Source organism: Lissotriton vulgaris, chromosome 12, assembly GCF_964263255.1.
Source record: "Lissotriton vulgaris chromosome 12, aLisVul1.2, whole genome shotgun sequence".
Taxonomy (NCBI): domain Eukaryota; kingdom Metazoa; phylum Chordata; class Amphibia; order Caudata; family Salamandridae; genus Lissotriton; species Lissotriton vulgaris.
In genome coordinates this window covers 88,667,829-88,680,854 of record NC_141700.1, presented here as the reverse complement: position 1 = coordinate 88,680,854, position 13,026 = coordinate 88,667,829, and the positions used below count along the sequence as shown (strand labels likewise).

At 45.9% G+C, this 13,026-nt stretch overlaps 1 protein-coding gene across 2 annotated transcripts; it reads left to right on the top strand.

Moving 5' to 3' along the window:
• The first annotated feature begins 9,756 nt into the window (after positions 1–9,756).
• LOC147673443 (olfactory receptor 1f45-like) lies at positions 9,757–10,786 on the top strand. 2 transcript variants are annotated; one of them, XM_086946356.1, is made up of 2 exons: positions 9,757–9,767; positions 9,856–10,786. In XM_086946356.1, exons 1-2 carry the CDS (start codon positions 9,757–9,759, stop codon positions 10,784–10,786), a joined length of 942 nt encoding a protein of 313 aa, XP_086802482.1. The 2 variants fall into 2 exon arrangements, with proteins under 2 accessions (XP_086802482.1, XP_086802483.1); XM_086946357.1 differs by lacking the exon at positions 9,757–9,767 and having other exon boundaries at positions 9,848–10,786.
• The last annotated feature ends 2,240 nt before the right edge of the window (positions 10,787–13,026 follow it).

The window sequence follows — 13,026 nt, the reverse complement described above, 5'->3', positions numbered from 1 at the left end:
TTGAATAGTAAAGCTTTCTCCCTTTTATTATGTACTTTCTGGAATTGAACTTGGATTGGAGTTGGAAAAGTAAATCTCCCACCTCCCACTTTATTCACTTTCCCCAATATTTCCTAGATTGGAGTTTGAATTGTAAATGTCACATCTTTCATTTATGCACATTCCTCAGTTTTAGTTGGATTGGTGAAATGAAAATGTCACCTCTTTCACTTGCTTTTCCCCACCCCATTTTAGTCTGATTGAAGATAGAATAGTAAATTCGATCCTTTCGAATGCATCTTTTCCCAGTGTTTGAGGCAGTGGGGTATAGTATAACTTATGCCCGTTAATGTATGCTTTTCATTCAGTTCTTGTTGTACAGGAGGAAGACAGGCAACTCTTATCTCTTTCATTTATCTCATTTTCCTGGTCTTAATTTGATTTGAATTTTCATAGTAAATCTTATTGATGTATGTGCTTTCCCCAGTATTTGTTGGCTTGCAATTAGAATAGTAAATCTCAGTGTCCATCAAACTATGTATCCTTTTTTAAGTGTATGTTGTATTAATTAGACCAAAAAAAATTGAGATGTTTTTCAACACTATGGGCCAAATTCACAAAGCGAAATATACCCATGTCTATTTACACATGTGCCATACTCATACACCAAGGTGTAACTTTTTTTTTTAGATCGGTTTTATATAGCGCTCGGTTACCCTGGAGCATCCTTGCGCTTTTGCCACCAACCACATCAGAAATAGCGTGAACGAGGATGAATTAACAGAAGAGGAGGGTCTTAAGTTGTTTACGGAAGCGCAAAAGACACGGTTCAGCACGCAAACCTATGGGGAGAGCATTCCAGAGGGTGGAAACATTGACTGAAAATCTCCTTCCTCCTGAATGGGCCTTTTTTACCCTGGGGATGACAGACAGGTGTTGACAGTCTGAGCGTAAAGTTCTGCTCGCTTTGTACGGGGTCACCATCTTCTGAAGGATGGGAGGGCCTTTGCCTTGCAAGATTTTGTGTGCAAGGCATAGGGATTTGAATTTCACTCTCTCCCGTATTGGCAACCAATGTAGTGCCCTCAGTGCTGGTTTGGCAGAGCAGGACATGGGGATGTTATAGAGTGTTCGTGCTGCCGCGTTTTGAACTTGTTGGAGTCTGTTCAAAGTGCTTTCAGGGGCCCCAAGGTAAATCGCATTATTAAAGTCCAGCCTGGACATAATCAGACTCTGAATCAGGAGCTTTCTCGATGTGAAAGGGATGAGGGGCAGTATCTTACGTATTGATCTGAGAAGACCAAAGCAGACACCCGCCAGTTTGGATGCCTGGGTTCTGAGGGAGAGATCTCGTTCCATCCAGATGCCCAAGCTCTTGATCTCATCCTTAGGTTCCGGAAGACACCCCAGGCAACTGGGCCAGGCTGGGCTGGGAAAAGATGGATTTTTAGGTCCCATCACCATGATCTCAGTTTTGGACCCATTCAATTTGAGTGCTGAGTCCCCCATCCAGGAGTGGACCTGTGAGAGGCAGGCATGGAGTGTCTGGGAGTTCTCCAAGGATTTGGAGAGGGCGAACACCAATTGGGTGTCGTCGGCGTAGCTCACGATCTTGATGTTGAATGGAGCCACCACCTCCTCCAAGGGGGCCATATACACGTTGAATAGTGTAGGACTCAGAGAGGAGCCCTGAGGCACACCACAATGGAGGTGGGTGGATGCCGACCGCGCATCCCCTTCCCATACCTGGAAAGATCTTTCACTAAGGAATGACCTAAGCCAGTTTAGCGCTGTCCCTCTCACTTCGGCGTCCAAAAGTCTCTGGAGTAGCACTTGGTGATTCACAGTGTCGAACGCTGCACTCAGGTCCAGGAGGATCACTGCCACTGATCCCCCCGAGTCCAGAATGCAGCGTGCCTCCTCCATGACTGCCAGCAAGGCGGTGTCAGTGCCTTGGCCCGGGCGGAAGCCTGTTTGGGAGCATTTTAGCACACCATTGGTCTCCACAAAGTTGGAAAGCCTAGCATTGACCAGTTTTTCTGCGATTTTGCTCAGTCCTGGGAGGAGCGAAATGGGCCTATAGTTGGCCATGTCTGAAGGGTCCAAAGAGGGTTTTTTCAGAAGGGCTTTCACTATTGCGCTCTTCCAGTTAGGTGGCACAATGCCCGTGCCTAACGAGGCATTAATAACTTCAGTAATAGGCTCCACAATGGAGGGGGCAACCTGTTTGATAATTCTCATAGGGGCAACGTCCCGGGGGGAACCACTCTTAATTGAACATAGGGTTGTAAGGACTTCATCCCTGTTGACTGGTCCAAACGATTCCAGAGTTATCTGGGGGCACCCTTCCTCCTCCCATCGCTCGGGTCCAATCTTGGGCAGGGGAAGTGAGGTAAGAATTTTTTCTATTTTTGTGTTAAAATATTCCGCCAGATTATTACATTTGGTCTCCAGGTTCTCCGTGGGGGCAGAGGGTGTAGGAACTTTCAGGAGTTCTTTGACCACCAGAAAGGTTTCTCTAGAGGAGTTAGAGGCGTTGTTAATTCTGTCCTCGAGAAACTGAGTTTTTGCCAGCCGGATGGCGGTTTTGTACCTCCTCATTGCTGTTCGATATTCCATTTTACTGGCTTCCTCCCAGTTCTTCCTCCAGGAGCGCTCAGGGCAGTCCCAATAACCAATAGGATGGCGGGCGGACTTAGTCCGCCTGCCATCCTATTGGTTATTGGGACTGCCCGCCATAAGGGCAGGGGTCCCGTGGGGGGTATTAGGATGCGCCCGCCACTGTGGTGGGCGCATCCTGCATTTTTAGAATTGTGGCAGGCTTTGCTCTCAGCATCGCCCGGAACAATGCTAAAAATGCACGTATGCATTTGCATAAACAAAGCGGCAGGCACAGCGCGTTGCCTGCTGCTTTGTTTATGCAAATGGAGGGGGGTACCACAGGTACCCCCGTGTGCACCCCCAACTCTCCTTCACTCTGGGGGCCCGCAGGGGGCCCCCAAAATGAAGACCGCATTAAGCAAGCCCATGCTAATATGGCTGTCGGTGTCTGACAGACACCGCCACCGTATTAGACCTGGCGCAAGGTGACCGGGGTGGAAAAGCGGCGGACGGTCTTTCCGCCCGCCGCGGTCACCCCGCCATACTAATATGGTGGGGGGTCATTTAGGTGAGGATGGCGGGCGGATTGCCCCCACCAGGCCGGCGGTGGCTACTGTCCCTGGCGGGGGCAATCCACCCGCCATCCTAATGGGCCCCTTGGTTTGGCGGTGGCTGCAGAAGTAAAGTAACCACATTGCTGGCCTTTGCAATGAGGGATTTCTTTAAGATGGAGTCAACAGCAACTTCATGTTCAGGAGACCCAATATCTCCAATCTCCTAGCGGGGACGGGGAAGCATCTGATGGGCAGGCCATACATCCATCAATATTTGGCTGTTGCTTTTTTACCCACTTCTATATGAAGACGTTAGCATTTTCTTTGGAAGTGCACTCCATGAATACTGTTGTCTTCAGAAGGATGACCGAAGCTCAATAGTACATGTTATAATGCAAGCCAGATTTGAATATATTGCCATACCTAGCTATAATCTAAAGGCAATGGTGGCTTTGTTGTAGGCTGAGGTGCTCAGAAGGAGGTCACCTATATTCTGTAGACCCTGCTAAAGAACAGATGAAGATATACCATGACTATGCTTTTGCTTGTCTTTGGTCAGAACCCTCTTTGTTTTCTTCTTCTCACACATCTCTTATTCTTGGGACATCACCAACAGCTGTTGTTTCTTTGCTCTTACTTTTTTGTTATTCAGTTAGGTTTACCTGCCTTTATGTGGAGTAATTTGCAGCAATTATAATCTTACACCTCTAGTGTCTTCATCAATAATGCTATTAACAGAAAAACCCAAAATGCACCGCTGTACAGCTTAAACAGTGGAATGCAGGCAAAAACTCAGAGACATGCTTTGGAAGCATAAAAAGTGGTGTATGTAGTATGATACTTTGAAAATTGATCAGCTTGCGTCCATACACAATCACATTTCTCTCAGGCCTGATAGTCACCCAGGGCTAAACCCTGATCTTTGATTCACAAGGTCAGCCCTAGAGATGAGGATGGGCTTTTTACACAACCAAACAGTGCCCTCACACTGGAATGGGAATTAGAAAATATCATGATAATCCCTCCCAGACTATTTTTTTAAAATGTTTCTATAAATCACAGGGCGAACTTGAAAGTGTTTTATAGTATATGATTGCACATGAAGAGAGAGAGATAAAGAGACAGTGAGTGAGAGAGAGAGAGAGAGAGAGAGAGAGAGAGAGAGAGAGAGAGTCAGAAAGACCCAGAGAGAGAAAGCGAACAAGAGAGAGGTTTATTAGGCAAAGCCACTGGATTTATGTGGCATGGGAAAACAAAATTATTCGGCAGGGTTGACCGAATCATGCAGCAAGAAAATGCAAATTATGCAGCGTAATGTGGCACATTTTGTGATAGTATTACGTCATCATTATGTAAATTTTACACATGTTAACACTGTCTGGCCAAGGGTTTCACCACATTAGTATTGTTTTAATACCCAAATTCAGCATTAAGCAACTGAAAAGGGACCAGTCAACCTTTTGCATAGAGCAACCACAGTTTTAGTACCTTTTGGTCCATTAGAGGTAGAATTAACATTTTCTTTTTAAGTCGATATTATGCAGCAGATGATCGACTAATTGGCAAAAATGGCAAATCCATAACTGTGCAGAAAACACCACAGAATTACAGAATTGCATGATTGCAATGGCCATATTAATGGGTGACATGGTTAATAAAATAAAGCATGGACACTTTGGAATCTGATATTTATTGACATAAACGAGTACAGAATGAAGGTTCACTAACCTTAAAGCCAAACACAGCAGGAGCGATGCTTGAATACCTCCTCCCCTACTATGGCAGGACCTGAGAGTATTTCTATAGTACTTCCCAGATTCTACCACAACCGGGGAAGGGGAAAAAAGGGACAAATAAACATAAAACGTTGTGGCAGAGAGAATCCTCAATGGCATACGTCTGAAGTGTAGTCCTTACTCCTACAACGCACACCTGGATTCTAATCTGAAAGATAGAAAGAAAACAGGTATGAGTGAGCCCTGTCCCTCCCTCTTCTATTATCAAGTGTATTCGAGCGCTATAGGTATTTACTTACAAGTGTATGCTGCCACAAGCACTCCAAGAAAAAGAGCCCAAGAAGAGAAAAATAAAGTAAATGGAAAATAATATCCGCACGGTCTTTCAATCCTCCATTACTTGAGAAGTCACTTAATTCAGTGTCTACTTTATAAAAAGAGTCAAGACTGCTTTTCCATTAGTCAGCACAGTATCAGCATAACAAACCCCACGCAGGTTACAGGAGAGAAATCCATCACTATGAGTCGATTCCCCGTAGTCAGCTCACCACAATGTCCAGAGCTGAAATAAACACTAAAGCCAAAAAGACAAACTTTCTCCACTCTCTTCGTTTACTCCACGTGAGTGTTTCTTTTTTCTCCTCTGAATCAAAAGTTTATCTCCGGAATACACAGAAGACACAGGAGAGCTCTCTCACGTTCGCGTGTCATTTCAATCCGGGTTTTCAAACTAAAATGCAAATGCGCCCAAGCATTTCTCTTTTCCAAAGAACGGCGTCCTGTCCGGATGATTCAAAAAGCAATGCGGTCATATATCAGCGATAACCGCCAAGTGCTCCACAATTCTTCTTTCGTCCGATAGCAAGGCAACTCATTCTCTCCTCAGGAATTACAGATTCAGACTCAGGTGACAAGCACCGAGTGGTGCACTAAACGTGTATTAAATAGGTGGAGCATAAGTTCAAGTTCAAGTTCAAGTTCAGGCATTTATATAGCGCACTGCTCACCCAGAGGGTCTCAAGGCGCTTGGGAAGGGGTTAATTATTTGTCGAATAGCCAGGTTTTAAGTTCTTTTCTGAAGGAGGTGTGGTTTTGAGTAAGGCGGAGGCAGGTGGGGAGTGAGTTCCAGGTTTTTGCCGCCAAGAAGGAGAAGGATCTTCCTCCAATGGTGGATTTTCGGATGCGTGGGACTGCGGCGAGGGCTAGATTGGAAGATTTAAGTAGTGGGTGGGTTTGTAGAAGGACAGTTGGGTGTTGAGGCATTCGGGACCTAGATTGTAGAGGGCCTTGTGTGCGTGGGTGAGAAGACGGAATGTAATTCTTTTGTTGACGGGAAGCCAGTGGAGGTCTTTTAGGTGTCCGGTGATGTGATCTTGGCGAGGGATGTCCAATATGAGTCTCGCTGATGCGTTTTGGATGCGTTGGAGTCTTTTCTGTAATTTTGCTGTGATTCCGGCGTAAAGTGTGTTGCCATAATCAAGTCGACTCGTGACCAGTGCGTGGGTGACAGTCTTTCTTGTCTCGAGGGGGATCCAGCGGAAGATCTTTTGAGAATGCGAAGTGCGTTGAAGCAGGAGGATGAGACTGCGTTGACTTGTCTGGACATCGAGAGAGAGGAGTCTAGGATGAAGCCAAGGTTACGTGCATGGTCTGTGGGTGTGGGTGCTGTGCCCAGAGCGGAAGGCCACCAAGAGTTGTCCCAGGCAGAGGGGGAAGATCCTAGGATGAGCACCTCCATTTTGTCTGAGTTGAGTTTTAGGCGGCTGTGTTTCATCCATTCAGCTACTTCTTTCATGCCTTCGTGAAGATTGGTTTTGGCGGTGTTGGGGTCTTTGGTGAGGGAAAGGATTAATTGGGTGTCCTCGGCGTAAGAGATGATGTTGAGGTTGTGTTGGCGTGCGATTGATGCGAGTGGGCTCATGTAGACGTTGAAGAGGGTGGGACTGAGTGAAGATCCTTGTGGCACTCCACAGATGACTTCGGTGGCCTCTGAGATGAGTGGGGGAAGTCGGACTCTTTGAGTTCTCCCAGCCAGGAACGCGGTGATCCAGTCCAAGGCTTTTCCTTGTATGCCGATGTTGCTGAGGCGTTGTATGAGGGTGCTGTGGCAGACTGTGTCGAAAGCGGCGGAGAGGTCGAGTAGAATGAGGGCCGCTGTTTCTCCGTTATCCAGTAGTGTTCGGATGTCGTCTGTTGCTGCAATGAGGGCGGTTTCGGTGCTGTGTTTGGCTCGAAATCCGGACTGAGAGGGATCAAGGGAGTTGTTGGATTCAAGGAAGGCGGCGAGCTGGCTGTTGACGGCTTTCTCAATGACTTTGGCCGGGAATGGGAGGAGGGATATGGGTCGGTAGTTTTTAAGTTCAGAGGGGTCTGCTGTGGGTTTCTTCAAAAGGGCGCTGAGTTCGGCGTGTTTCCAGCTTTCTGGGAAGGAGGCAGAGTTGAACGAGCAGTTGATGACATCACGGAGATGGGGTGCGATGATGGAGTTAGCTTTGTTGAAGATGTGGTGGGGGCAGGGGTCGGTTGGCGGGCCAGAGTGGATTGAGTTCATTAGGCGGATGGTGTCTTCGGTGGAGATTGGGTTCCAGGCGCTAAGGTTGTTAGTTGGCGGAGCGAGATCTGAGGGGGGTGGGGAGGGTTGATCGCGGGGGTACTCTCGAATCTGTTGTGGATGTCAGCAATTTTGTTGTAGAAGAAGGAGGATAACGCATCGCAGAGGTCTTGGGAGGGGGTGATGTTGTTAGATGCTGCGGTGGGGTTGGTGAATTCTTTGATGATGTTGAAAAGTTCCTTGCTGTTATGAGTGTTGTTGTCGAGACGATCCTTGAATGCTGATTTCTTTGCGGATTGAATCAGTTGGTGGTGTTTGCGGGTGGCTGTCTTAAGGGTGGCCATGTTGTCGGTGGTTGGGTCTTTTCTCCATCTTTTCTCCAGGGTGCGGCATAGCTTCTTGGATTTTTTACGGTCATCATTGAACCAGGGAACCTTTTTGCTGGCGGATTTGATCTGGTGTTTCTTCAGGGGTGCTAATTCGTCAGCACTGTGGGTGATCCATTGCTTGAGATTGTTGGCCGCTTGGTTTGGGTCCAGTGAGAGGGTGGGAGGGTTTTGGTTGAGTGATGTGAGGAGTTGGTCGGAGGTGATTTTGTTCCAGTTTCTCCGAGGGATAGGTTGTGGGCGGTTGTGGGTCAGGGTGGTTTTGTAGCTGAAGTGAACACAGCTGTGGTCCATCCAGTGGAGAGCTGTGGTGCTGTCGAAGGAGATGTGCTTGCTGGAGGTGAAGATAGGGTCGAGCGTGTGTCCGGCTACATGGGTGGGGGTGTCAACAAGTTGTTTGAGTCCGAGATTGGCCAGGTTGTCCAGAAGGGAGTTGGTGTTGCTGTCGTGTTTGTTTTCAAGGTGGAAGTTGAGGTCTCCTAATAGAATGTAGTTCTCTGAGGCGAGGGCATGTGGGCTGACGAAGTCCGTGATGTCATCGCTGAATTGAGTGCGGGTACCTGGAGGTCTGTAAATGAGGGTGCCTCTGAGTGTGGTCCTAGGGTCGGTGTGGATCTGAAAATGGAGATGTTCAGCAGTTGTAAAATTATCGTCGGAGCTGGTCGTGATTTTGATGGTATCCCTATGGATGATGGCGATGCCTCCTCCTGTTTGATTGGTGCGGTCTTTTTGGATGATCTTTTAAGCGTCCGGTATGGCTATGGCGATGTCGGGAGCTGATGATGTGTTCATCCATGTTTCTGTGAGAAAGGCGATGTCTGGTGAGGCAGTGTCGAGTAGGTCCCAGAGTTCAGTTGCGTGTCTGTGGACCGAGCGGGTGTTCAGCAGGATGCACTTCAGGCGGTTAGAGTCGGTGCTATGTATGGAGGAGGTGGATTTGGTGAGGGTCCTGAAGCAGTTGAACTTGCAGGAGAGGCAGGCGAATGGGCCGTGGGTTAGTCCTGGGATGGCATCGCAGCATTGTGGTGTGCGTCCGGGGTTGAGGGCGAGGAGAGTTGCAGCATTATATGTGACTCTAGTGGGTTGGGAGCGGCGGGGACCAGGGGGACAGGCGCAGGGCGCGGTCCAGGCGCGGACGGGCGCAGACGGGCTTACCTTTGGCGCACCTTCGGCGCGACCGCTGCGCGTGAACGCTGCCGAAAATGCATCTGTCATGTATGGATGGTGGAGGGGGCGGGGGCGAGGGAGGAGCAGCTGGGAGGCGGGTGGGTGGTTTTTTTCCGGCCAGGGGGGAACAACAACAACAGGAAAATGGCTGCTAGCCAAAAAGCCGAGACAGGATAGGGTATGCACACAGTGGGCACGCTGCAGACGATTTAAACAGGCAGCAATGCACAAGTCACAGCAGTGTAATAGCGCTCTATGGCAATTTAGCGCTGCAATTCTACTCGCAATGGCAGATGTCTAAGATTTTAATTTAACAGATAATGATGATCTAGACCGGCAATCTAGCGCAGCGATACAATGTTAACTTAAATCAGGCTATAGCGGTTCTTGTGGAGTAGCGCTATGATACCAGACTGGAGCTCTGTAGGTAGCGTAGAGAGCAGCGTGTGAGCGTCCGCTTCTGATGGGGATCAGGGCGGTCACAGAGAGCACCAGGGAGAGCGGCGCATACAGGTCAGTGGGAGGGAGGAGCAGCTGGGAGGCCTGTCAAAAAAGTGAGCCTTCAATGATTTCCTGAATTATATGAAAATATAATCAGTGCCTATTTTGCCTGTGTTTTCCTATTAGAGTAAATAAGTTAGGCACCATGTCGGCTTCACTTCTGCATTGCTATTCACCTCATGCCATAGATCTAAAGTTGGAAAAGTAGAAAATTGAGGCTGTGCTGGATTGACATCCGGAATCCTACACCAGTATGTAATTCTCAGCAAATGAGTTGAGAAATGAGGGTGAAGTATTAGTTGTTTGAAGAGGCACCTTGAAGTTGGTCAATAAATAAAATAAAAAATTTTATCATTCCAGATACGTCGCAAAATGGAGAGAGGAAACATGAGTGTTGTCAAAGAATTTATCTTCCTGGGCTTCTCCAGTCATCCAGAGCAGCAGATTATCCTATTTTGTGTCTTCCTTGCTGTATATACACTCATCTTGGTTGGAAATCTGACAATCTTCATTGTTATAGTATTGGATTCCAGACTCCACACACCCATGTACTTCTTTCTGAGTATCCTGGCCATGGTGGACATCTGTTTCACATCTTTGATAGTTCCCAAGCTATTGGTGGACCTATTGTCAGTGACGAAAGCAATTTCCTTTCCTTTGTGCATCACACAGTTGCATTTCTATGCAGCATTTGCCAATATGGACAGTTTCTTATTGGGTATCATGGGCTTTGACCGATTCATGGCCATATGTCATCCTCTGCATTATCCACGGGTGATGAGAAAGAGGGTCTGTATATTACTGGTGCTTTGTGCCTGGGTGATAGTGTCGCTTCACGCTTCAGTGCATAGTGTCTTGGCCTCCAAGTTACTCTATTGTGATGCAAAGGAAATGCATCACTACTTTTGTGATCTCCCACCTCTTCTGAAGCTGTCATGTTCAGACACCTCCGTTAACGAGCTTGTACTCATCACTGAGACTACTGTAATTTTGCTAACCCCGCTGTTATGTAATCTTGTATCCTATGTTCTAATTGCTGTGGTTATCTTGAAAATAAAATCCTCTAATGGAAGAAGGAAAGCATTTTCCACCTGCTTCTCCCACCTCACCTGTGTTGTCTTGTGTTATGGACCTGTGCTTTTTACATACATTCGGCCATCCTCGGCCTACTCCCCAGAGAAGGACATGGGCATAAGTATAATATACACCATGGTGATCCCAATGCTCAACCCATTTGTGTACAGTGTCAGAAATAATGATGTGAAAGAGGCATTGAGAAAAATTATGAAAATATTCCAGGGTCAAAAATGAATTTGGATGAAAATAAAATTGAATCATCTACATTTCAATGAATGGTTTGATGTTCACAGAAATCAGTACAAAGTACAGAAAGATTCAGAAGACAAATTCACATCCAAATAAAGGGAAATGAATCGTTACTTGTAAGATGGATAATCCATCTTGAGTATTTCTATCAATTAATATTAAATAGTACAATATCGCCGCACAAGATCTTGGAAAACGTTTTAAAAATTTACATTTTCATTCTTGAAAATAGTTTTGTAACTAAAACATGCCTATGTGGGGTGCTTTTTTATTAAGTCCACTGTAAATCAAGATTGTAAATTTCACTTAGCAGAGAAAAATATATATTTTTTAAATCCCACTGTATTAGTCCAAGAGTGCTTGCACACACACCCTGTACTTGAAATCTTTCCTGTTTCCTGGTATCGACATCAGGTCCTTTATGTTAGGTTAGGTCCCAATTCTGTGTTCTCAAAGTTGATTGGAGCTTGTTAATATCGCCTGCCAAAGTTCGACATCTGCTGAGAGGCTTCTAAATAAAAATTGTACTTCCACTATCTACCTCTTTATCTTGTAGAAAATGTAGAATGTAGAAAATGGGGTCCCAGGAGCTCCATTTAACATGGAGAGAAACTGTGACTAGCTCTTTTAGAGTTTCATGAAGCTTCACTTCCCCTTCATGCTCTGCAGGTTTAGTTAGGCACTTATTTTGTGTCATAGATTGAGCCAGGTAATTGTCTAGAACACGGATTTTAGCCTCCTAGTTTAATTGGGAGGAAACTGAATGTTTAATGTTTATGAGTTCAGTAGATTTCTATGATTGAGAGCTTATGTTATAGGTAAACAAATAAGTAGCTTTTCATTCTCTCTGAAGGAAAGTTTTTTCCTTTGCTTAGACAGCAGACTAGAGCAACAAGTCCATATTTGAGAAAGGTAGAGAGGAAACCAGGAGAACAAAGGTCACACAAGAGAGTCGTTAGGCAAAGTGGCTCAGATAGACAGCCTCTTCTGCCTAGACATCTGCTCTAGCTTAAGGAGTGTCTATGAAAAAACTATGCACTGACTGCCAGTTTGATGCTTCACATATTTCTGAAATGGGTATGTTTCTAATGTGAGCAGCTGATATTGTTTTTATTTCCTCCCGTAGAATGCTCTCTGCCTTCACCAGACTGGGCATGTTAGCAATCTAGCAGAATTTCTTAATGTAGAACACAATCCAGCTCATAATTAACCCTGGGCGTAGTTCACGTAGTAGCGCTACGTGTAGCTACATGAAGTGCACTTCGCACTACGCAAGCTACACGTAGCTATGCGAACTGTGTAGTGCACTGTGCAAAATGCTGTTCGCACTGATTGCACAGTGCCGGATGCTTCTCCCCACTGTGCAATCAGTGCAAACAGCATATAGCACTGACTGTGCAAGCGGTCGTTTTCTGCCGCTCGAGTAGATTTCTACTCGAGCTGCAGCTTTCTCAACGCGGACTGGTAGTTTCTCATCGCGAGCGGTCGCGAGCATACTCGATCACTCGCAATGAGAAACCTGCCCTACCTGCGTTGAGAATCTTGCCGGGAGGTTTATTTTCCACGCTCGTGATCAGCAACTTGATGCTGTTGCACTGTGCTTCGTGCAATTCGAGTAATGCAAAGTAGCGCTAACTTCGTAAACTATGCAAGCATAGCGTAGTACTTCGCCCAGGGTTACTCATAATGCAAACTAAACTTAACTAAGAGCTGCTTTGATTTCAGCATCTATTTATTTTTGTGGATATTATATCTAACGGTGCTCCAAAATCAGTGTCAAAAGTGTGCAAAGCCCCCTCTCTTGGAGTCCCTATGAATAACAACCTAGGTAATGGGCCTCAACAAATCCTTTAAAAAACAAATAGGGCTAAAAGCTAAAATAGAAACAGATGTATGATAAAAAGTTGAACTTTGAGACTAAATTAAATACCTTCTTAAAACCTCAAACACATTCCTGAGTAGAATTTGTTGCTGTCAAATTCCACTCCAAACGAGCTATTTCATCTTACGCTCAGAGTTACAAACTTGATATACACTGTCTCTGGCAAAACTGTCCTTCCTGAACCAGATTACAGAATAAGTCTACAAATTATCCATATAAAGACCGCCCTTTAAAATGTGATCATGCTTTTAACTTCCACAGATCACAAATATCTGAAGAATGCTTCTGAATATTGGTGATAATTAATAACAGAGCCTTCTGGTATTAGCAAGGCTAGCCTTCA